Source organism: Megalobrama amblycephala, linkage group LG9 (assembly GCF_018812025.1).
Source record: "Megalobrama amblycephala isolate DHTTF-2021 linkage group LG9, ASM1881202v1, whole genome shotgun sequence".
NCBI lineage: Eukaryota > Metazoa > Chordata > Actinopteri > Cypriniformes > Xenocyprididae > Megalobrama > Megalobrama amblycephala.
This window is the reverse complement of record NC_063052.1, coordinates 13,254,459-13,280,930: the sequence shown is the minus strand read 5'-3', so window position 1 is coordinate 13,280,930 and position 26,472 is coordinate 13,254,459. Positions and strand designations below refer to the sequence as shown.

General features: G+C 35.9%; 2 protein-coding genes across 5 annotated transcripts in view; both read right to left on the bottom strand.

Annotated features, from left to right (window-relative positions):
* The window catches only part of yrk (Yes-related kinase), a 33,578-nt gene extending 22,041 nt beyond the window's left edge, over positions 1–11,537 (bottom strand). The window contains exon 1 of one of the 3 annotated variants that reach the window (XM_048201733.1): positions 11,325–11,537. The gene's annotated coding sequence lies outside the window, so the exon portion shown is untranslated. The remainder of the gene's footprint in view (positions 1–11,324) is intronic. The other 2 variants (XM_048201731.1, XM_048201732.1) reach the window with 2 other exon arrangements.
* A 2,911-nt stretch (positions 11,538–14,448) lies between these two features.
* On the bottom strand, positions 14,449–25,086 carry sesn2 (sestrin 2). Of its 2 annotated transcripts, XM_048201729.1 has the most exons (11): positions 24,812–25,086; positions 22,504–22,747; positions 21,666–21,734; positions 21,070–21,258; positions 19,691–19,873; positions 17,883–18,095; positions 17,657–17,798; positions 17,318–17,430; positions 15,781–15,971; positions 15,424–15,568; positions 14,449–15,019 (listed from the first exon to the last, which is right to left on the bottom strand). In XM_048201729.1, exons 2-11 carry the CDS (start codon positions 22,507–22,509, stop codon positions 14,933–14,935), a joined length of 1,338 nt encoding a protein of 445 aa, XP_048057686.1. In that variant the 5' UTR covers positions 22,510–22,747; positions 24,812–25,086; the 3' UTR covers positions 14,449–14,932. The 2 variants fall into 2 exon arrangements, with proteins under 2 accessions (XP_048057686.1, XP_048057687.1); XM_048201730.1 differs by lacking the exon at positions 22,504–22,747.
* Between the last annotated feature and the right edge of the window lie 1,386 nt (positions 25,087–26,472).

Genomic DNA, 26,472 nt, shown 5'->3' with positions numbered 1-26,472 from the left:
AAATATACAGAAACTGAATAAAGTTATCAAACAAAATGATAAATTAAAGGATTAGTTTAATTTATCATCACTCTCACATCATCCAAGATGTTCATGTCTTTCTTTCTTCAGTTGAAAAGAAATTACGTTTTTTTTGATGAAAATTCCAAAATTTTTCTCCTTATAGTGGACTTTAACAGGGACCAACGGGTTGAAGGTGCAAATTGCAGTTTCAATGCAGCTTTGAGAAATAAGGGTCTTATCTAACAAAACAATTGGTCATTTTCTAAAAATAAAAATAAAAATGATATACTTTTTAACCACAAATGCTTGTATTGCACTGCTCTGCGATGCTCTATGCATTACATAATCATGTTGGAAAGGTCACGCGTGAAAGTACCAATCCAGTGTTTACAAAGCGAACGTGCAAAGATTAAGTCAAACACCGTTTACTAAAAAAAGGTAAAACAACGATGTCGGACGATTTTGAAGTTGGAGGAGAAAATGGAGATGGATTTTTTCACCCTACCGCAGTACTTCCGCTTATGTGACCTTTCTAACATCATGTGTGGAGCTTCGCAGAGCAGTGCAGGATGAGCATTTGTGGTTAAAAAGTATATATATATATATATATATATATATATATATATATATATATTATATAATTTTTTTTTTTTTTTTGATTCGCTACGTAAGACTCTTATTTATTCCTCGTCTGGGATCATGTAGAGCTCTTTGAAGCTGCACTGAAACTGACATTCGGACCTTCAACCTGTTGGTCCCTGTTGAAGTCCACTATATGGAGAAAATCCTGGAATGTTTTCCTCAAAAACCTTAATTTCTTTTCGACTGAAGAAAGAAAGACATGAACATCTTGGATGACATGGGGGTGAGTAAATTATTGGGAAATTTTAATTCTGAAGTGAACTGATCCTTTAAATATAGATTAAAACAAAAGTTATTCAGAAAGAGGAAGTCTTTGTCTTTTGTTCTTTGATTAATATTAATGATGGACAGCAGCAGGTTTATTAGGCTGCTGTCACTTTAAGAGCTGACGCACATGACGCAGATGCTCTGCTAGTTATTTACAATGCATTAAACTGAAAAAATTAATCACATGTGTTAACACATTAATCTTGACACCAATACGCCAAATAAAATATAGAGATGCACTTTATGGTGAACACTTTTGCACTTTGTTTAGAGGTCTACTTTCTGCAGATAAAAATAACTCTTTTTGCTCTTTCAGAGATCAGGAGACCTAATGAAGTTCTAATTTATCTTTTAATTAATATATCTTTTATTAACTAACATTGATATTTAATCAATATGATATGGCCTCTTCTAAAATTAACAAATAAAAATAGACACAAATGAGAGTATAAGAGTATAAAGCTATAAAATGTGCATTGCCACTTGAAAGAATTGTTTAAATTCATATTCAAATCTCTGACATTCAGGTTTATATTTGGTTTAGTTGCTTTGTTCAAATGGAGTTTGATATTACACTTTTCTTTTCATGTTGTACTTTTTTGCCTGAATTATGGTATGTTTGCACCATCAACCTTTGTACAATCTCAGACAAAATGTGCAAAACAGTCACTTTATACCTTATTTACCCCTAAAAGATTCATAGCAGTACATTAAAGGTACATTTTACTACTTCACGGTACTAATATGCTCTTTTTAGCGGTAGATAAAGCACAAAGTAGTTCTTAAAGGGCAGTGCATGACAAGCTGTTGTACCTCCAAAGGTTACAATTTTCGCACATTTTTTCTGACTAATGAGTACTAGTGGTGGCCGTTTACCACAGTAGCTAGGTAAAAGTTTAAGAGTACTCATAGTTGAAGTATTTCTGTCTTTGTCTCCACACCACAAACTATGCAAACAGAATGACACTTGCCTTTATCTGCCACAGGTGCATTGTGAGAGATGTGTAGATTGTGACCTGCTCTCAGTGGCAGAGATAAGCAGCCATGAGAAATGCATAATGCTATAATAAGTGTGACCGCAACCAACCCAAAAAAATAAAATAAAATGCACACTCTGGCTGCATCTGAAATTGCATCCTTCCCTATTATATAGCAGGTGAAAACAGTATGTGTCAAAATAAGTGTCGGAATTCATAAAACAGTAGGCAAAAAGTTCCCGGACCTACTAAAGTGTGCATACGATGGACACTTTACTATCCCATGAGGACACAGGGGAGGATTTGTGAATGGCAGTGAAGCGACGCAACTGACGCTTGTAGGTCACATGATAAGGGCAACATGGCGAATGTAATACGTCTGGATTACATTCATACTATACAGAACATACTTTTTAGCGGTCGTGAAGTAATTACTTATTCAAAATAAGTACCTACTCAAGAGAGTATGCAATTTCGGATACTATCATCCGGATAGCCTTCATGCTATCAATTGGCTAGCGGTTCACTTCCGCAAGTCAAATCACTTTCATTCCAATTGGAAACTAGTGCATGAACCATTCCAAGGTTCGATCATGTGAACCAAACATTTTAAACATTCCATTGGGATGCTACTAGAAACAAGCATTGGAAAACCGCTTTAAAGGTGCCCTAGATTATGTTTTTAAAAGATGTAATATAAGTCTAAGGTGTCCCCTGAATGTATCTGTGAAGTTTCAGATCAAAATACCCCATAGATTTTTTTAAATTATTTTTTTTAACTGCCTATTTTGGGGCATCATTATAAACGCACCGATTTTATGCTGCGGCCCCTTTAAATCCCGTGGTCCACGCCCACAGAGCTCGCGCTTGCCTTGAACAGTGCCTTAACAAAGTTTACACAGCTAATATATCCCTCAAAATGGATCTTTACAAAGTGTTCGTCATGCATGCGGTATGCATGCGTCGGATTATGTGAGTATTGTATACTGTTATATTGTTTACTTCTGATTTTGAATGAGTTTGATAGTGCTCCGTGGCTAACGGCTAATGCTACACTGTTGGAGAGATTTATAAAGAATGAAGTTGTGTTTATGAATTATACAGACTGCAAGTGTTTAAAAATGAAAATAGCGACGACTCTCTTGTCTCCGTGAATACAGTAATAACCGATGGTAACTTTAACCACATTTAACAGTACATTAGCAACATGCTAACGAAACATTTAGAAAGACAGTTTACAAATATCACTAAAAATATCATGTTATCATGGATCATGTCAGTTATTATTGCTCCATCTGCCATTTTTCGCTATTGTTCTTGCTTGCTTACCTAGTCTGATGATTCAGCTGTGCACAGATCCAGACGTTAATACTGGCTGCCCTTGTGTAATGCCTTTTATAATGTTGGAAACGTGGGCTGGCATATGCAAATATTAGGGGCGTACACCCCGACTGTTACGTAACAGTCGGTGTTATGTTGAGATTCGCCTGTTCTTCGGAGGTCTTTTAAACAAATGAGATTTATATAAAAAGGAGGAAACAATGGAGTTTGAGACTCACTGTATGTCATTTCCATGTACTGAACTCTTGTTATTTAACAATGCCAAGATAAATTCAATTTTTCATTCGAGGGCACCTTTAAAATTTGCAATGTTTAAGTCCCCCTGTGGTGAAAATCAAGTTTTTAATGTTGTTTATTTAAGACAAACCATGTGCAATATTGTGGGTGTATGATGTATATTACAATGTTATGATGAACTATATGTCTTTCTCCACTGACGTTTCGAGTTGTTCAAAGAGTATCTAAGGAACATGGTTTGTGTAATATTAGCAACACATTATTAGCTGTTTGATAACGTAGTCAAGCAAAAGGCTAATCATATTAACTACAGTTATCTGATATTGTAAAAAGCGATGCTATTGTGCAGCGTTTACCTCAGTAAGTTGACCGAGTGGATCTCTGAGCTTGTGCAAGTGAGTGGAGGCGGGGCTAATTAGCATATTCATAGTTCCCTGTATACTAAATGAAGGGTGTAGAGTTACATTCAAGCTATTTTAAGGCATTAAGAATTTTTTTTTCACAGGAATGTTTAGAAATCTAAATTTAAGTTTTTTAGCTTTTAGTATGAAGATGTCAGTCTTAAGGTTATGAATAAGTTGGTGTGTTACAAAACAATGATAAAATTGGCATTTAGGAGATATAAGCATCCAAAACTTACAGTCTCTCACTTCCGCTAAAATAGATCACGGATTTTCATCACCTTGTCATCAAATCTTCTGTCCAATCAAATTCTCTCTAGAATCTGAAGTCCCGCCCCCTCCTACACTATTAACAGACGCTGCAGCTGAAATCGGTCATTTGTTCACACATTTACTAGTTTCTATATGGTGATTGTCACATATATAGAGGATAGGGAATGATTCAGACAGTGTAAATATGCCTTACATTGATGCGAATGAAGTCCTTTTTCGCGTTAGACATGAGGGCGCAGACCGGATCAAATGCATATGAGTCGGCGCAGACCATAAAACATTCGGACACATTTGAATTATACAAACAATACTATATTTTAAAGAAATATGGAGAAGAATCGGTTAGAAATTATGAAGAAATTTGGGATTTATGAGCTCAACGGCTCTGGTCGAGCTCTGATCTAGGTGAAATGCTATACATGGGTTTCAAAGACGTATTCCGCTATGCCCGCCGCCAATTTGGGACCAGTCACAGCTGCGCGTCCTGTTTAAGTCTATGGTGACAGCAGCTACAAATACCAGAGGAAGGCCAACAAAACGCTCTCAGAAGGTTCACAGCAAGTTTACAATATATCTGGGATATGTGGTGCTGTTAGCCGTTTCAACAGTCGTCAGAACTACAAATTTATTTGATTTATTTGAAAATATTGTGAATTCTAGTTGCTGTGTTTCGGCGTGTTGTTACAGGATGAACAAATTCACGACACCAGCTGACTACATTACTTAGTCAAGTATGCGTGCATGATTTTGTGCAAATATAAGTGAATTTTATGTAATCTTGTATAAATATATATGAATTACCATATATAGGATGTGTCCCGTTGAGTTAATTAACCTTCTAGCAAAGGCTTCAGTTTACGGGTTCATTCAGTGGGCAGCTCAAATAATACTGTTATCAAAATGAGATGATTTAAAAAAAATTGTTCTGATCCTTATTATTAATCAAACTATGTGTTGATGAAAATAATACTAGAACAATATAAGAGCTAGTTATTAAAAATAATGCATTCATTTTCTAAAAGAAATATTAAAGTTTTAATATTACTGTGTAGTAACGTTAAACATTTTAATGACTTAATCATTGCTGTTTGAGCTGCGCACGCTGAAGCTGAAGATAATAAAAAACCCATAAACTGAAAGTTAATTAACTCATCGGAACACATCCTATATAAAATAATCCAGATATTAATACAAAATAAAAATATTACAACTAGCATTTGCACAAAATCACGCATAGATGAACTTGAAGTAACGTCATTGAAACCCCGAAACACAGCAAATAAGCCCAAATAATTCACAACGTTATTTTACAAATATATACGATTATAATATCATGTATAAGAAGAAGACAGTCCCAATCATATTAATGTTTTGTCTTACTTTTTGAGCGCTCGCGCTGAAGCTATAGATGATCATCAGCTCTGTGGGTTATTTACCTCAACGAAACACATCCTTTATGAGAATAATCAGATATTTATACTTAATAAAATTAATAAGTTTTATCTGTACAAAATGACGCGAATGCACAAGTGAAGTTTGAACAAGTTATGTAATCAATGTAATCAAACTCAGTCGACGCGCTCTTACCACAACAACACGCTGAAACAACAACACAGAGAATTCACAACATTTTATTACAATAGTGTTCTCGTTATAATGTTATGTAAATGACAGTCCCAGCAGTTATTAATGTTGTGCATTGCTGTTTGGCTGCCAGTGGTGTGGTCCCTTCTAAATGAAGCCAATAATTCTGCCGATCTAACTACTTTGGGATCAAATAAATTTGTAGTTCTGACGACTGTTGAAACGGCTAACAGCACCACATATCCAAGATATATTATAAACTTGTTGTGAACCTTCTGAGAGTGTTTCGTTGGCCTTCCTCTGGTAATTGTAGCTGCTGTCACCATAGACTTTAACAGGGCGCGCAGCTGTGACCGGTCCCAAATATGGCGGCGATAGAATACAGTGACGTCACATGAAACCCATGTATTGGCTATTTTGAAAAAAGGTGAGGGGCTTCTAGATATATCCCACCCTATCTTCCTGTTTCATTGGAAATTACGTCAACACAGTGAATAAAGCTGAGCGTTTCAAGGCACTTCAGTGGGCCTTTAAAATTTTTAAAACTTTTACATTTCTTAAACTGAACTCAAATGGACTTGGGTCGGCACTGAGAGCTCTAATGTGAAACTGGCCTTCATTGTATCTTCTGAACCCAGTGTAAGATCTATTCTGAACTTCTAGCAGAGACTCATTTCTTCGAATATCTGAGAATGAGAAGACTTTGAGAAGCAAAAGTCTCAATTTGCTCTCAGTGCTGTTTAGGAGAAACAGTTAAGATAATAAAGAGGAAGAAACATTTCTCTTCTCTTTGCGCTCACATTTTAACAGACGAGTAGAGATGAGTCTACTTTCAGTGTTTAAAAATATTCTAAACCAGAAGACACAGAGACCACACTTTTTTCTAAAAGAGTTTTGACACACATACATGCACGATGAGAGTTAGCACCACCTCTAACAAATCAACTAACAAAATGTAATAAAAACGTCTTGTTATCCCACATTGCTGAAAAATAAGGGCCTTTAAAACCTTTTAAAAGACTTTTAAACTCTATACAGCCCAAAATGCATCAAAATTATTTTCGATAAATGCATGATGTACAGTAACTACACAAACTATACAATGAAATTAATATGACGGATCAAACAAAAAGAGTCATTTCGACTTGAAAACTTGAACAACGTCAAAACACCCAGGGCTTCACACTGACAAGCTCAATGTGTCAAAATGTGTCCTCACCAACCGTAGCATTTACAGCTGTGATGATAAGAGGAAGTTGCAATTGAGGGTTTGAGGGCTTTACCAACAGCAAATGCAGAAGACCATCTAGTTTGCCAACAGAGCAAAGACCATAATCAGATCACAGCCGAAACAAACCTCACATGCATGTATTCAGGTCGTGTGCTGAGCCTTATAGCACCTTTTTGGATTTTAGATGGAGTGAGATGCTTTAAGTTGGTGCAACAGATTACTACGATTATATCTGTATGGGAAGGAAGATGGTGAGACGCTGTGGCCAGACAAAGATGTTCAGCAATAATGGAGGTCACTGTAAATGGTGAAATACACTGACACCTTGCAACATACTGGTACAAAGTTCAGTCAGGACACACCTTTCCTGTGAAGTTTTCAGTGGATATGATAACTGTGGCGAGAGGGAAAGCACAAACACACTAAACAAAAAAGCTGAAGTGTATGTGTTACTGCTGAAGTGATGCACAGTTCATCAGAAACACATTGGTTAAGAGCTGATATTAGAGATTATTTATTTATTCATATCAGTCGATATCGGATATTTCTAATGTTTTTGCATTTAGATTGCTTTTTCTGTCACCAAACACGCCCATAAAGTTAATCATTACAAGCACTAATAATTTAATAACACTGTTAAATACAAACTTTTTGCAGATTTTTTGAATTAATATTCATTTTTATACTGTGCATTATAATAATGTGATGCCTAAATTCACTTTTAGTTTTTATTTTTTTTTATTTTGAATGTATTTGGACATTATATCAAAACATTCTAATATTGGCTGTTTATCTGCAATACAAGAAAATAAAAAGAATTGTTTTTTAATTTAACATACTTTGCTATGTTCTGTACTATGTTAACAGCGCTGTGTATGTCTTCACACTCATTCGTTTCCTCTTTTTTGAGTCTCATCTTTCTCTCTGTATTGCTTCCAAAGAAAGAAATATATATACTAAACTAATACACTTTCAAGACTACTTGTTGCATATGAATGATACATATCATACAAAAAAAAGTGACAAAATACATAAAAATATATCCGTTTAATACATATACAGTAGTGGCCTAAAGTGATGTTCGATCATGGAAAATTAACATTTTACAAATATTATTAAAAATTAGATTTTGTAAGCATTTTGTGTATTTGTGCTTGGAGTCAATCGTTTTATTTGTGAATAAAACCTGCTAAACTGTGCAGCTGTCATACAAAGAAATTATGAACACATGCAAAAACAAGAGAGAACCAATGAAATATTAATAGCTGATCATGTTGAATTCAACATGAGCTTTTTGTTTTTTTATGCCTTTTTTTTTTAGGATCCTCTTTTTCTGTAGCTGTAGTTTGCCAAATAATTTTATGAGAGAAATAGCTTAACCATGTTTAGTGTTCTGTTCTTCCTTCATATTTAAAATATTTAAAAAAATAGGAAATAATTTCCTTATATTTTGATGGTTTAATTCAGGTGGTTCCCAATTCCAGTCCAGTCCCCATTTTGTATGTCTCTCTCATCTGGCACGCTCAGTTGTGGGGTGGGTTCAAATTGACCATGTGTGTGCTGTGAAGTGGACTTACAGTAAAAGGGTATTTCGCCATTTTAAGGGAGATTCCAGTCCGTTTGTATGCGGCTGGTCACGGGTGTAAAGTGTGTGAGATGCGACAGTTACATGTCAATGATTACGGACTTAAATAAGATAAAAAGACATGATACAAAATGTTTATTTTTCATATTAAACATCAAAACATACATTTATCATTTAGTTTAGAGCTTTTGACAGATTAGTCAAATTTATAATTAATAAATATGTATATATATACTATATATACATGTATATTGTATGGTAATTTATTTACAGAAGTACATTATGGCATCAAACCTTAACTTCTCTAATGCAAAACTTGAGTTTCGTCTGTTGTTTGATGACATTGCAGGGTGTTGCGAATGATCACATTTTGTTAAGTGAAGTGAACTTCAACAGATATATAAGTGCTCAGGGAGTAGGGAGCAGTGAACACTGCATAGGGACGCTGTCGATCGGGACGCACCCGAGTTCATGGAGCTCTCTTCTAACAAGCTGATGATCTGAATCAGGTGTGTTGGATAAGAGAGACATACCATGTGCATACTATCCACCCTATCCGCCCTAAATAGTATTGAATATTACTAATGTCACATGCTATTTAGGATGGATAGCATGCACATTGAGACGCAGGCATACAAACTGTGCAGAGCATATGGGAACCCCTGGTTTAATTGAACTTTTATAGGGTGATTAAAAACAAACATCCCTTCCGGACGTCACTTTTGGACACTAGTGTACATAAAATTCTGTAGAATTTAATTCTAAAAAGAGTCATCACTAAAATTTGCAGGATCAGGATAAAATTTTAATTGGTGGACTCAACTGAACCCAGGCCTAATAAGTAATAAGTAAACTCGGGATGCCTCCGAAATCGCATACTTCCCTACTATATAGTAAGCGAAAACGAAGTATGTCCGAATTCACAGCACTCATAAAAGAGTATGCAAAAAATACCCGGATGACCTTACTACTTCTGAAGTGTGCATACTTTGGACACTTTACTATCCCATGAGGCCACGGGAGAGGATTTGTGAATGGCAGTGAAGCGACGCAACATGACAGTGTCAACATGGTGAATGTAGTACAATATAATATATACATATTATATAGAACATACTTTATTCAATCAAAATAAGTGCGTACTCAAGAGTACGCAGCCTATATCTTACATGATGACAGGGCCAACACAAAATGCTTTCTTTCTTTCTTTTCCTACAGCTCATTCTTTTCCCTTATCCCCCACTTCTCATACTCTCAGGCACAGGAAGTTCCCTCCCCCTCCAACAGGAAGTCTTGTGTGAGTGGAACTGGAATGATAGGACACCAGGAAACAAGTTGTCACACTGCAATCCTCTCTCTCATACACACATACATTCATGAAAACACCCACTGAACAAATAAACAATGCGAAAAGACACATTTGAGCCACCAGACAAACCTAGACAAACGCATAAAAGGTAAAAATGAGAAAGAGAGAGAGAAAGGGCGTGAGAGGGAAGACAATAGCAAAGTATGTCCTGGGAACAGAAAGTCAGGTGTCACAAACACAGGCACTTCCTTTTTCCACATGATGTCAGTTTCCTCCAGAGTGAGATTCCACAAACAGGCCTTTCATGAACAGCCGGTATTTTATTCTAGGTGCCTTTGGAAAACAAAATAAATGAAAGCTCACTCACTTCTTTATAGTTTAAGAATGAAACCAAAAAAACATGTTTTTTTAATTTTCTTTTAAGTGAATCAGTCGTACAAACAAAATATAATTAATTTAGAAAACGTATCGTCATACGTGAAAACAACAGGCGACGCGTCGATATTGAGCTGCTCACCAAAATGTTAAAATGCGTAATCAGAGATTTTCACTTGGGTCACTTTTACCATTTGGCATTTTGGACAATTTCACCGGACAGCCGCACCCACTTCCTCCCATAGCGCCAGGGGAGAGCAGCCAGGAAGTGACCTTGTACAGAACAGGAAGTGATGAAGCCTATGGCCTAATCTAATCCTAGAGACATTCCATTCTGTTTTCCACTTTGATTGAACTAATCAAACCAAATAATGCTTTAAATCGATGAGTCTCATGATGATTCCCATCTTCACTCCAGAGTCTTTTCCATTTCTGCCAAACAGATGTATTCCTTGACAAAATCAACCAATGAATCAAAATGACACACAATGAGAAAAGACCAAGATAAAGTTACGCAGCAGAGCAGACAATATATATATATATGTGTATATAGATATCTCTGAAACCACAGCAGCAACTCATTTTTATGCTTTCATTATCTTGCCCTCCATCTTATTAAGTTCACTCACACAGCTATAGAAGATACAAATACATTGCTTCATGCAAACATTCAAAGATGAGTAAAGAAAGCAATGCAATTGCACAAAGAAACTTCAATGCACCTGCTGTCAGTCTCATCCAAACACATTTAAAGGTTTCAGATCATCTCAGCTCTCAGTTTCACCCCCTCATAATGTGTCTTCTTTGCCTTTCACTTGTACAGACAGAGCAGTCATCAGACTCTCATGGGGAACTCACAGCTTCCACTATCTAAAACTATTGCAACTCTTGAACTTTATGTACAGATCAGTTTTGCAATGTTAACTTATGAACACTAAAACATAAATGCATCACTAAATAAGACATATTTAGCATTTGTGAGCAGACACGAGTTTGTTTCTTCATTTGTGAACCTGCCACTAAAAATACTTTATTTCAAATCTATTTCTTATTATCATAAGTATTTGTTAGTAATCAAAAACGCGTAGTTGATTCCTACCTTTATGAATCTCTAACACACTGACAGTGACAGAGGTGGGTCAGGCAGAACGGTGTGAATTCATATGAGTGACCGACGCAAGAGTCCGTGCGGCGTTCAGCCGGCCGCGGATGCGCTCGCTCGAGTCGCGCGGTGTCCGGAAGGGCTGCTGAATTCTGCGCGCTCCCTGAGACAAGCCAAGCGCGAGCCAACTCCGCCTCCTCTCACCATAGAACTGCAGAATTCTACGTATTCAAATTATTTCCGGGAAATTATATTTGTTTGCTAAATGCTTCTCACTCTACTGAGGCTCTAACACCTAAATAGCAGGGCGGTAAACTGTCATGACTCGTCTCACATCGTTAACCGCTTGTGACTTACATTTTAATCTGTTTTATAGAAGCTTCTAGTTGAAGTTGTCATGTTCTGAGAGAAAAAAATCGCTGGTAGTTGAGTGCAGCAAACATATTAATGCGATTAAATTGTATTTGTGTTGTAAACAGTACCCACGTTTACTAACTTGCCACCGGAAAACGTTTCTTGGCCGTTACCGACGGCTAGTGTCTGTTTCGTGGTAGTGCAGTTCTGTCTTAATTTAACACAAGGTGTTATTTTCAACGATTAGAGAACAAAATATGACCTAAAACACTTTAAAAGGGTTTAACTTAAAGGATTAGTTCACTTTCAAATTAAAATTTCCTGATAATTTACTCACCCACCATGTCATCCAAGATGTTCATGTCTTTCTTTCTTCAGTCGAAAAGAAATTAATGTTTTTAATTAAAACATTCCGGGATTTTTCTCCTTATAGTGGACTTCAATGGACTCCAAACGGTTGAAGGTCAAAATTACAGTTTCAGTGCAGCTTCAAAGGGCTTTAAACGATACCAGACGAGAAATAAGAGTCTTATCTAGAGAAACCATCGCTCATTTTCTAAAATAAAAAAAAAAATTATATACGTTTTAACAAAAAATGCTCATCTTGAACTAGCTCTCTTCTTCTTCTTCTCTATTTGAATTCAGTGTAGACACTGCTAAGTGTATTACTGCCCTCCACAGGTCAAGGTTTGAACTAAATTGTCATATTCAATATGCTAGTGCAAGTATATAACAGTTAGTTCAAACTTATCCTGTGGAGGGCCAGTAATACACTTAGCAGCGTCTACACTGCTGGAATTCAAATAGAGAAGAAGAAGAGAGCTAGTTCAAGATGAGCATTTTTTGTTAAAACTTATATAATTTTTTATTTTTTATTTTAGAAAATGAGCGATGGTTTCTCTAGATAAGACCCTTATTTCTCGGCTGGGATCGCTGTAAACTGTAATTTTGACCTTCAGCCATTTGGTGCCCATTGAAGTCCACTATATGGAGAAAAATCCTGGAATGTTTTCATCAAAAACCTTAATTTCTTTTCGACTGAAGAAAGAAAGACATGAACATCTTGGATGACATGGGGGTGAGTAAATTATCAGGACATTTTAATTTGAAAGTGAACTAATCCTTTAAAGGGATAGTTCACCCAAAAATGAAAATTCTGTCATCATTTAGGCTACTCACCCTCAAGTTTTTCCATACAATGGAAGTCAATGGGGTCCATCAAATGTTTGGTTACCCATATTCTTCAAAATATCTTCTTTTGTGCTCAGCGGAAGAAAGAAATTTGGTCACACTTTAGTTTACGGTCCAATCCTCACTATTAACCATGACTTTTGCCTCAATAAACTCCTAATTGATGCTTATTAATAGTTAGTAAGGTAGTTAAGTTTAGGTACTGGGTAGGATTATGGGACCTAGAATATGATCATGCAGAATAAGACATTAAAGGGTTAGTTCACCCAAAAATGAAAATTCTGTCATTTATTACTCATCTTCATGTTGTTCCACACCCGTAAGATCTTCGGAACGCAAACTGAGATATTTTTGATGAAATCCGATGGCTCAGTGAAGCCTGCATAGGGAGCAATGACATTTCCTCTCTCAAGATCCATTAATGTACTAAAAACATATTTAAATCAGTTCATGTGAGTACAGTGGTTCAATATTAATATTATAAAGCGACGAGATTAATATTAATAAATATCCTGATGAATCCAAGCTTTATAATGGCAGTGAATGGGGACCAATGAGTATGAGCTGAAGAAAGTGCATCCATTCATCATAAACGTACTCCACACGGCTCCAGGGGTTAATAAATTCCTTCTGAAGCGAAGCGATGCATTTGTGTAAGAAAGTAAAAAAAATATCTAGCTTCCGCCAGACCGCCTTACGTAGTCAACTTACAAAGAAAGTATAAAACTCTCACAGACCATCAGGCCAGTTACACTTACACAACGTCAGTTAAGCTTTTTTTGTAAGTTGAATACAGAAGGCGGTCTGGCGGAAGCTAATTTTACCTTATAACTTGTTAAATATGGATATTTTTCTTACACAAACGCATCGCTTCATTTCAGAAGGCCTTTATTAACCCCTGGAGCCGTGTGGAGTACATTTATGATGGATGGATGTACTTTCTTGAGCTTCATACTCGTTGGTCCCCATTCACTGCCATTATAAAGCTTGGAATCATCAGGATATTTATTAATATTTATAACTCATATGTGTTCATCAGAAAGAAGAAAGTCATATACACCTAGGATGGCTTGAGGGTGAATAAAGCTTGGGATAATTTTCATTTTAAAGTGAACTAATCCTTTAATATGTGCTTTATAAGAACTAATAAAGAGCCAATATCATAGTAATATGCATGCTAAGAAACTAGTTAATAGCAAACATTGGACCCAAATTAAAGTGTTACCAGAAACTCATACAGGTTTGGAACAACTTGAGGGTAAATAATGACAGAATTTTCATTTTTTAGTGAACTATACCTTTAAGAAAATTAGATGAGCTGTTGTATTTTTAATTAATGTTCTTTTTTGCAACTTGATCAAATGTCTTTTAAAGTTTAAAAGTGCGTGTACAATTAAAATTCACAATAATATTATAGTAAACTATTTCTGATGTTAATTTTATGTTAGATAATAGTTTATCAAGCATATTTATAGGCTCTCATAAAAAAAGCTTAAAAACTAATGGGAAATATGGCAAAAGAGTGAAATTTGCCTTATGCACATCATATACAAGCACATGAATCAAAACAGGAATGTCATAGTAAAATATTTTATTACACATAAAAATGCACAAATAACACCAACAAACAAAGTGTGCTTTTTTTCATCCAGTTTTGCTCACTTTAAATCAGCTCTCAATCTGAGAGAGAAATAGGCAGTTCTTAGTGTCAAACTTACATAAATATTCATCAAAACGCACACACAAAGAATACTGCAGCAGGGCAAAGACACATTCACAGTATAAGGAAAAAGACCACAACGAGGCAATTTACTCAAAGGACATGTGCAAAATTCGCTGCCTCCTAAATCCAATCATGATCCAGTAGCAGATGATCAACCAGCCCATAGAAGCCAAAAATATTGCAAAGAAGAGAGAAAATTACACAAAAAACTCTTGAGCCTTTGTGCTTTAAAGTGTGATTGTGTGCAATTTGTGTGCCAACACACGCTACAATCAGAGCATATTAGTGTATACAGGTCATCCCTTGTTTTAATGCTCTTTGGAAAAGCTTGTGCGCATTAGGTCATGTAGCGTGTAATTGCTCTGAGAGCATAAAGTAAAGCTGCCTGCAGTCGCGCCTCCATCAGTAACAGGTTCACATGGACCTGCATAAAGAGATCAACACAAATGACACATTTAGGTAATGTACATGTATTTGTACTACCCTCAACTGATAACCCACGTGTGAAGAAATGTATGTGTTATGAAACTCCTACCGCAACATGATTAACAAAACAAGCCACCGGCCACAATAAAAACTTGATGGCTATCTGATTTTATTTTTAAAAGGTGTTTTAAAACATCAAAAAAAAAAAAAAAAAAAAAAGTTTAATCCTGAAGAGAACCACTAGAGGCCACTAACACATCACACCAATTAAATCAACTACAGTGTTCAGAAAAATGACAAAAGAGCAAGCAAGCATATTCATTGAATTGCTTAAGCAAGTTAAACTTTTATGAACATGCTTGTTGACACTACCATCAACAAGAATTCTCACACATCTTGTACCTTTTCTGAGTGTCGAAACTGCCTCCAAAAAGAGAAGTACATTCTTGGTGTGGTTTTCTCTGGGTGACAAGCCACCGTCTTGACATACACCTTTAAACTGCGCTCCAACAGCTGGTTGACCCCCCCGTAATTGTAATCGTCATACCTGTGAATGCAAACGTTGACATGCAGGTGCATACATTCACATTAGAACAATTTTACAACTTTAACAACCAAAATTATTGCACTTTATGGCTACACCCTTTTCCTGATAATGTGCAGTCCTTATATTTGATTTTTTCCTTCTTAAATTCTTATATAAACGTAACCCTAACTCACTTTTTGTTGTTTCAAGGCTATGATGGCTGCATGACTGACCTGATGCCGTAGATACAGTGGATGTATTTCCAGATGGCTTTGCGGAGTGTGGAGGTGTCCACGTGCGAGTGCATGGCCATGGTGTTATATGTGAGGGCGCACACCACCTGAAATTTCTCATCCAGAAGCTGTGCCATCTCCCCATACAGCCTGTTCATCAGAGAGAAGCCGTGATCTTCCCACGAATAGTCCTGCAAGCACAAAAACATACACAAAAATCAATGATGTAACCAGCTTTGTTATTGTTAACTAAAACAAAAACTATAAAATAATCAAGTTTAAGCTGAAGTACTAAAATTACTAAAACTGATATGAGAATAAATTAAAGGTAAATTAAAGAAATATTTTAAAACAAACAAAACTTAAAAAAGCCAAAAGCACATTAAGTTACTACAACTTAAACTGAAAATATAAACCTAAAACTGAAATATTAAATTAATAATAAAAAAGGCAAAAGCATATAAAGTTACCAAAAATTACACTCAAATAATAATAATATTTTTTTTTTAAAAAACTAAAACTGAAATAATAATACATTAATAATAAAAAAGACAAAAGCACATAAAATTACTAAAACTTTAACTAAAATTAAACTGGAAATATAAACCAAAAACTGAAAAAATAAAGTAAATAGATTTTTTTTTTTTTTAAACAAACAAAAATAAAAAGGCAAAAGCACATAACAAAATGACTAAAACTTAAACTAAAAATATAAAACTAATAATAAATTAAAGCTTAAAAAATACAGAAATATTTTAAAACAAACAAAAATTAATAAAGGAAAAAGGACATAAAGTTACTAAAGCTTAAATTAAAATTAAACTGAAAATATAAACCTAAAACTGAAATAATAATAAATTAATAATAAAAAGGCAAAGCACAAATTATTAAAACTTAAGCTAATATTAAACTGAAAATATAAAACTAATAATAAATTAAAGGTAAATTATAGAAATATTTTAAAACAAACAAGGAATAAAAATAAAAAATAAAAGGAAAAAGCACATTAAAAAATTAAACCAAAATTAAACTGAAAATATGAACCTAAAACTAAAAATTAATTAAAGCTAAGTTATAGAAATATTTTAAAAACAAAAAAGGCAAAAGCAAAGTTACTAAAATTTAAATTAAATTGAAAATATAAACCTAAAACTGAAATAATAATAGAATTTTTTAAAAACAAAAATTTATAAAAAAAAAGCAAATGCACAGTTACTAAAACTTAAAATAAAACTGAAAATATAAACCTACTGAAATACTAAATTAAAGTAAACAGATTTAAAAAAACAAAACAAAACAAAAACAGACTAATAAAAAAGGTAAAAGCACATAACAAAAATACTACATTTTAACTAAGAAAACATAAATAAAAGCTAATTTAAAAAATAAATACTATAATATTATATAAACAAAACTAAAATAACACTAGTTATAATTCACATTATAAACTTCAGCAATAAAAGTGCCTTCTGTTTATAATTCTGTTAAGTAGATCTTTGACACAGTGTTTGAGAATAAATATATATGAGTACTGAACCTGAGCTCTCATGGTTGGAGGGGCCTGCACTCCTCTAGGACTAAAATCCTGGTAAGTAAAATCTGCTTCAGCAACGAACCGCGAGACACAATCAGGAAGAACAGAGTGCTGAACTGAAAAACACAGATCACAGAGTGAAGAAAAAGGAAGCATAAAAAGATGCAGTGCAAACTTGTGCTTTTGTGTGTCACATCCATAATAAAAGCATTGGAAATGTTCATCTTAGGGGAAAAATTCATCCAATGTTATAAAATTGCAGGAGAAAGCCATAAATTTCACTTGATGTCTGTTACATTTAATTTGATTTATGGGATGTAATGTAATTGATCAACTTCATACCATCAGCAGGTTCCAGCAAACTCTCTGTCCTTTCTCTTTCAAAGCGAGTAACCATCTCTTCCTGAGTGAACTCTTCACCTTGCTGCTGAACCATCATCATCTTCTCCATCAAAAGCTTAACCTCGTTCACAGCCTCAGACCACTGCACACACATATATTCACATTAAAGAGATTTACCTGAAAACTAAATCTTTAACTTCAGATACGTCAGTCATGATTTCAATACCTCTTGCTGTTTTCTGGCCTTGTCTCGGGCAGAACAACAGGACTCTGTGGGCGAACACGGTTGGAGCGACGGATCTCCAGACTGCTCAGGCTCTGGGAGAATGCCACAACCCCAAACGAACGAGGCCAGAGAGTGGGCGTGGCTCATCAAAACAACCGCCTGAATCAGTTCTGCCAGGGACCATCGAGCCTCTGCACCAGGACACACTAACTCCTGTGAATACAGAAGAGGTCTATAAAAACAATGACTATAATCAAAGTCCCTTTAAGACAAGTCAGTTCACTCGGCGGCCATCTTTGAAACGCCTCTCGGGCATCCATGCAGCTCCTATCTCTTTGAATGGGGAAACATCAAATTCTCCAAAGCTATTTGCCAAGCTTTCGATTAAATTTCATATTTGAAATCACCAATGAAATCTGAAAACAATTGTCTTCCAAACGCTCGAATCATGACAAAAAAAACTGTATTTTTTAGGCTGGATCAAGCTAATGCGCATGCGCAGACCTAAATGCGCGTCTCTAGTGCCTCATTTCGGAGGCGCGCGTCTGACCGTTTCTATAGAAACCAGTGCTTCTAACGGCCGCTGCAGTGACGCGATGACTTTACCAGTCGGCGATTGGCTCTTATTTTGAAGGCGGGACTTATTCCGCCATATTGCGCGTTACACTTTCTCCCATTCAAAACAATATAAGTGTGTTATTCTATAGTCTTTGCTATAATAGTGGCCAAAAGTGATGTCCGGAGAGCATGTTTGTTTGTTTTTAATGACCCTACAAGTTCAATAAAAAAAACAATGTTCAATTATCCTCATATTTTGAAGACTTTATTCAACAATATCTAGTGATGGGCGATTTCAATACACTGCTTCATGAAGCTTTGAAACGTTATGAATCTTTTGTTGTGAATCAGTGGTTCGGACGGAGTGCATATCAAACTGCCAAAATCACATGATTTCAGTAAACGAGGCTTCGTTACGTCACAAGTGTTTCGAAATTTCAATGTTTCACCACTGGGGGGCGTGACTTTGGCAGTTTGATACGCGCTCCGAACCACTGATTCGAAACAAAAGATTCGTAAAGCTTCATGAAGCAGTGTTTTGAAATCGATATTGTTGAATAAAGTCATTATTTTGGGGGGGTTTTGGTGCACAAAAAGTATTCTCATCGCTTCATAACATTAAGGTTGAACCACTGTAGTCACATGACTGTTTTAAATATGCCTTTAGTAGCTTTCTGGTCATTGAAAGTGTTAATTTTCTTGCTGTGAATGCAGGCCTCACTGAGACATCGGATTTTATCACAAATATCTTAATTTGTTTTCTGAAGATGAACGAAGGTCTTACGGGTGTGGAACGACATGAGGGTGAGTAATTAATGACAGAATTTTCATTTTTAGGTGAACTAACCTTTTAACATGACGACATAAGCTAGTCGATGAATTGAATCAACTCCACAGCAACTCCATAAATTTATCCACTAACCATTCAGAAACACCGTTACTGACAATCCTCATTTTGGCTGCGTGAGATTCTCCAGCTTTGTTGTTGTTGAGCAACCGAAGCACGAGCTGTTAAAGCGCCGCCCTCTTTTGGAAAGTGGGCGGGAGCACAGCTCATTTGCATTTAAAGGGACACACACAAAAACGCTGTGTTTTTGCTCACACCGAAATAGAGGCAAATTTGACAAGCTATAATAAAAGATCTTCACAGACACATTCTAATGAAATTTAAAATGAATTTTATTAACACATCTCCCATTTTCTTGAATTTCAAAGCATCTTCCCCAACACTGATGATCTCTGCGTTTTACCTGTATATGTTCCTGGGTGATGATCCAGGGTCTGTGTGCGAGCAGCTTGTTGAGCGTCTGCAGGTGCTGTATTTTAGGTGGTGCACAGTCAAGTCCTCTAAGCCAGGACTCGTCTCCACCAGCCAGCAGAAAAGCAGAGCTGTGGTGCTGCACTAAATACGAGCACTGGTGACGTGCAGACGCCTGCAAAGACAGAGAAAACGACTGTTCTTTCATGGCCACTCTCGTAGTGTTTGGCATGGTAATGGATATGACAATTTGACTACGGATATGACAATGGATTTGGCAGATTGAGTTAAAAGGTTAGTTCCCTTTAAGGACCTATAAGCTTGTGCCATCTAGAGTTTCATGACAGAACTTTGTATTTGTGTACACTACCAGTCAAAAGTTTGGCAACATTACTATTTTTAATGTTTTTCAACAAAGTCTCTTATGCTCATTAAGGCTGCATTTATTTCATAATAAATACAGAAAAAACAATAACATTGTGAAATATTATTACAATTTAAAATTATGGTTTTCTATTTTAATATACTTTAAAATATAATTTATTTCTGTGATGCAAAGCTGAATTGTCAGCATCATTAAATCCAGTCTTCAGTGTCACATGATCCTTCAGAAATCATTTTAATATGCTGATTTATTATCAGTGTTGGAAACAGTTGTGCTACTTAATATTATTTTATAACCTGTGATATTTTTTCAGGATTCTTTGATGAATAAAAAGTTAAAAAATATCAGCATTTATTTAAAATAGAAATCTTTTGTAACAATATACACTATCATTCAAAAGTTTGGGGTCAGTAATTTTTATTTCTTTATTTTTTTTAAAGAAATTAATACTTTTATTCAGCACAGATGTGTTAAATTGATAAAAAGTGATAGTAAAGATTTATATTGTTAGAAAATATTTCTATTTTGAATAAATGCTGTTATTTTTAACTTTTTATTCATCAATGAATCCTGAAAAAAGTATCACAGGTTCCAAAAAAATATTAAGCAACACAACTGTGTCCAACATTAATAATGAGTATCAAATCAGCATATTAGAATGATTTCTGAAGGATAATGTGACACTGAAGACTGGAGTAATGATGCTGAAAATTCAGCTTTGCATCACAGAAATAAATTATATTTTAAAGTATATTAAAATAGAAAACCATAATTTTAAATTGTAATAATATTTTACAATATTAATGTTTTTTCTGTATTTATTATGAAATAAATGCAGCCTTAATGAGCATAAGAGACTTTGTTCAAAAACATTAAAATAGTAATGTTTCCAAACTTTTGACTGGTAGTGTATATTATAAACACATACTCATTTGTGCATATTTAAAACTTTTGCACCAAACGAAAATATAAACTTCCTCCCTCACCAGGATGATTATAAAATGTCTCCATGACAAAGGCAGAGGGCCATCCAGCTGGAGCAAAGCATGCTGGGTGCGCAGGAAACAGGTCAAGTAGGTGGGATGCAGCCCCATCGCCATGATGATATGATCGGCACGTCCTTCTGACAACAGAGCCTCTGACATCACTTCCTGTGCGGACCCTTCCTCCAGAATCTGACACATACAGATATTCAGTGAACAGTAAACACTGACAACAACACTACATCTATCATTTAAAGGGGCGGTCACATTTACTGTCACTCAGAGAAATTTCACATGCAAAATACAGGAATCACCTGTGCAATCAGGAGTTTCGCCCGAGGTCAAAAAAAAATCCCCATGAAAATTTTGCTCATGTTCAATTTGGTCATTCATGAGTTTGATTGTTATTTTGATTCTAATTTCATTTTTTTATGATTTAATTAAATATTAGCTTTTCATAAACCTAAAAAACCCTTGCAATTTCCCTCACACAACACATATTGGAAAACCCTGACCTAAAGAAACAGTCAAACAGATCAGAATTTGTTGCACCAATACCATAAACACAAAAACAAAGATGTTAAAAAACAACACCACACCTCTTCAATTGGGATAAAGGCACTGGGCCCAGAGGGCAACGCCTGGGGTACGTCAACTCCTGCTTCCTCCTGAGAAAAACAAAGAGAGACAATAGAGATGTAGAGCATATAAAGGCTCTTTGTTGTCTAGTTAAAAGGTTTCGAGAAAATATAATACTTCTTTTATCAGAGAGATATTAATGTGCATTATCATACAACTGGCACCAAGCTGTCATTCCAGTTTATGCTGATAACTGCTTACTAACAACTAAATGGTTGAGAGACTCCGAATCATTTGAGCAAATCGGTTCGTTCGAACAGTTAATTTAAAGAACACGATTCAGTGGTTCTTTGCGTCATCGTACGGTTAATTAAAATCAATTCGGTTTCTTATTGACTAAACTGTCAAACAATCAAATCATAAACATATTTCACATAAGATGTCTTAAAAGATGTCTTATGTTTCGCCTCATATCAGTCAAACGGGCGACACACCCCCAAATTATCCATCAATTCATCAGTTGTCAGGGTCAATACGACTCGGACATGTTCAAAAGAAACGGTTCTGGGTTCAATGAGTCAGTGAGTCGTTGACAGACACAAAACCGACTGGACCGATTCATAAATAAATCATTCGAACCGGTTCGGTGAACAGGTTTTACAGAATTCACTAAAACGAACAACTAAAAGATTCGCAAAAATGGACATCGCTAGTTCAAATAGACCAATAACAAGACTTTAACGAACATTGCAACTGATATTTCAGACTACAAACTTTAAAAGTGGGCCGTGTAAAACAGACAGTCTAGACGCTGACACAGACACAAGTGACTCGGTCAGACCGGCTGAATGAGCTCACCTTCATCGGATGAATAAAGGTGTTCAGAAGTCACAGGTTTAACAGAATAATGATGATGAAGAGTCTCGGAGGGTTTGTGCTCTATGACTTCATTGCGTCTGTAAGAGTCTAGTTTGGAAAGCAGGAAACAGCACCGGGAGGAGGCGTGGCGTACGTGAACACACAGCGCCGGACTCTTGCATCACCTCTGCGGCGCAGCATGACGCAACCCGCCGGTAACGGAGATCAGAGCTCCCGGCTCCAGCTGGTAGGGTTAGGTAAAGCTGTAAAAGTCTTCTTCACAATATGACATGAAAGGGGGTGTATGGAAATGTCTTTTTCCTGAATTCATTTGAGAAAGAGCAGTGTTTTTTCCTCAGTAACAGGTTAGATGTGCTCTAAAGAAACATTCAGGCTATTTGACAGGTAGGTTGAGGTTTAAAATAATAAACTGGTCCAAGCTGGTCATTAGTTGGTGCAGGCTGGTATAAGGCATGTATAAGCTTGTCAAGTCAGCTTAAAGGCACAATATGTAGTTTTTCGCCGCTAGAGGTCGCCTATTCAAAACAAAGAGCGAGGAATCATGTTTTCACCTCACAGCCAGGGGAAAAATCTGACAGGATTCGGGCAGAAATCATGTTAAAGGATTAGTCCACTTTTAAATAAACTTTTCCTGATAATTTACTCACCCCCATGTCATCCAAGATGTTCATGTCTTTCTTTCTTCAGTTGAAAAGAAATGAAGGTTTTTGATGAAAACATTCCAGGATTTTTCTCCATATAGTGGACTTCAATGGCCTCCAGACGGTTGAAGGTCAAAATTACAGTTTCAGTGCAGCTTCAAAGAGCTCTACATGATCCCAGACGAGGAATAAGGGTCTTATCTAGTGAAACGATAGGTTATTTTCGAAAAAAATAAATAAAAATACAACTGTATATGCTTTATAAACACAAAATAACGCCTTGAATGTACTTCCGGTTTCCGCATTCCGCATTCTATGTCCTACGCCTTCCCTATTCTACTTATGGAAAATAACGTTCCGTAAGTAGAATAGGGAAGGCGTAGAACAATACAGCCTACGGACCTCCATGTCCTGGTTAAAATTGCTTATTTCTCTAGATTTAAACATTCTTGGAAACATCTGAGATAATGTAAGTAACAAGTCAACAATACACTGCCCAGCCAAAAAAAGTTACTGTTTGGATTTTAATAGGCAAATACTTAATATCTATGACTGGATCATTATTACAGTGATTATTATGTTTATAGCATGTTATATGTTTGGAAACAGTTCTTTTAACCATTGAAGATGGAGTGTGTAGCTTTTCATTTCTTAAACAACTATGTAGGAAGACACATGATGACCATATTCCAGGATGACAATGTCAAGGGTTAAAATTGTGAAAGAATGGTTCAGAGAGCATGAAGAATCAGTCCAGACCTTAAAGGTGATTCATTGATTCATTGTGCTCCGAATCTTCAAGCAGTGTTTTGAAATCGGCCATCACTAAATAAGTTGGGTTTTTTTGGGTTTTTTTTTTGGTGCACCAAAAAATTCTCGTCGCTTTATAATATTAATATTGAACCACTGTACTCTCATTAACTGATTTAAATGTGTTTTTAGTACATTAATTGATCTTGAGAGAGGAAATGTCATTGCTCCCTATGGAGGCCTCACTGAGCCATCGGATTTCAACTAAAATATCTTAATTTGTGTTCCGAAGATCAATGAAGGTCTTACATGTGTGGAACGGCATGAGGGTGAGTAATTAATGAAAGCATTTTCATTTTTGGGTGAACTAACCCTTTAATTTCATTGAAATTCTTTGGGATGTGTTGAAGTAGACTTTACAGAGTGCTCACCTCTTGCATTGTCAATACAAGATCTTGACCAAAAATTGATGCACCTCTTGCCATCACAACATTTATATCCATCAAGAGGTTCATCATTTTTTGGTCAAGATCTTGTATTGACAATGCAAGAGGTGAGCACTCTGTAAAGTCTACTTCAGCACATCCCAAAGACTTACACTGAGGTTGAAAGAAGGTATTTTGTAGAATATGGAATTGACTTTCATAGTATGGAAAAAAAAATAATATGGAAGTCAATGGGGTCCATCAACTGTTCATTCTTCAAAATATCTTCTTTTGTTTTTAGCAGAAGAAAGAAATTCATACAGGTTTGGAACAACTTGAGGGTGAGTAAATGATTTTCATTTTTGATTGTAAATGATTTTTCACCCTTTAACAGTAGCTAAATTCATGCAACTGGCCCCCAGTTCATCCATGCATATTTTTTACAACAATGTTTTACTCAGAATGTCATACCTCGGCCTTCCGGTGAAGCGACTGGGGACTTATGCCGGACTTCTCCAGTAATTAATCCACTTAAACCCCTCTCCTCTACAATCAACTGCAAGCTTTAATTCAGATCTGCCTTCATCCAGTCAACAACAGATAATTGATCATTTGCTTCACAATCCAGAAGAAAATATCTGTCGATACTTCTGTTTCATTGTGACTTTAAAGTGGGCTGCATCCGAAATCCTACGGTGGCCCAGTAGTGCACAACACAACGAAATTAAAAAAGCAAACATAAGTTCACAACACAACGGAAACAAGCCACAACACAACGAAATAAAGCCACAACACAACGGAATTAAACCACAACACAACGGAATTAAACCACAACACAACGGAATAAGCCACAACACAACGGAATTAAACCACAACACAACGGAATAAGCCACAACACAACGGAATTAAACCACAACACAACGGAATTAAACCACAACACAACGGAATCAAGCCACAACACAACGGAATTAAACCACAACACAACGGAATAAGCCACAACACAACGGAATCAAGCCACAACACAACGGAATTAAACCACAACACAACGGAATAAGCCACAACACAACGGAATCAAGCCACAACACAACGGAATCAAGCCACAACACAACGGAATTAAACCACAACACAACGGAATCAAGCCACAACACAACGGAAATGCTCCCGACCACTTGGGGGCTCTCAGAGCTAGGTAATATTACTATTCCTTGCCACTGTTCTATAAAGTCGACAGTTTTACAAAGATATCAATACCATGATTAGTTTTAAGTATGTAAGCATTGTATATCGACATGGTATATTAATTAAAAATCAACTACGTTCACAATAGCTTCATATTTATACTTGTGAATGATTTGACGCGATACCACGAATCATGATGAAGGGAACGTCTGCCAGTTCCACCAAGTGGTTAAAACGTATAATTTGTATTCATTAAAATTACTTTTAACATTTAAAAACAGACATGTTCAAATTCCAAAGGTTGTTAGTTCCTGTTGGTAATACTGACAAGCTTTGGAATTTGAATATGTCTGTTTTTAAATGTTAAAAGTAATTTTAATGAATACAAATTATACGTTTTAACCACTTAGTGGGATTGGCAGACGTTCCCTTCATCATGCGCCGTGGTAGCGCGTCAAATCATTCACAAGTATAGGCCTAAATATGAAGCTATTTTGCACGTAGGTGATATTGAATTAATATTTCATGTCGATATGCAGTGGTTACATACTGTTTAAACTAATCGTGGTATTGATATTACTGCCGACTCTATAGAACAGTGGCAAGGAAAACTAACTTTACCGAGCTCTGAGAGCCCCCTAGTGGTCGGGAGCATTTCCGTTGTGTTGTGGCTTGATTCCGTTGTGTTGTGGCTCGATTTCGTTGTGTTGTGGCTTTATTCCGTTGTGTTGTGGCTCGATTCTGTTGTGTTGTGTCTCGATTTCGTTGTGTTGTGAACTTATGTTTGCTTTTTTAATTTCGTTGTGTTGTGCACTACTGGGCCACCGTAGAAGTCACATAGGCGAAAAACCGAATGTAAAAAGAGTATGAATTCACCACATTCATAAAACAGTAGGCAAAAAGTACACGGATGTCTTATTACTTCCACTAAGATTCTGAAGTGCACATCCGAT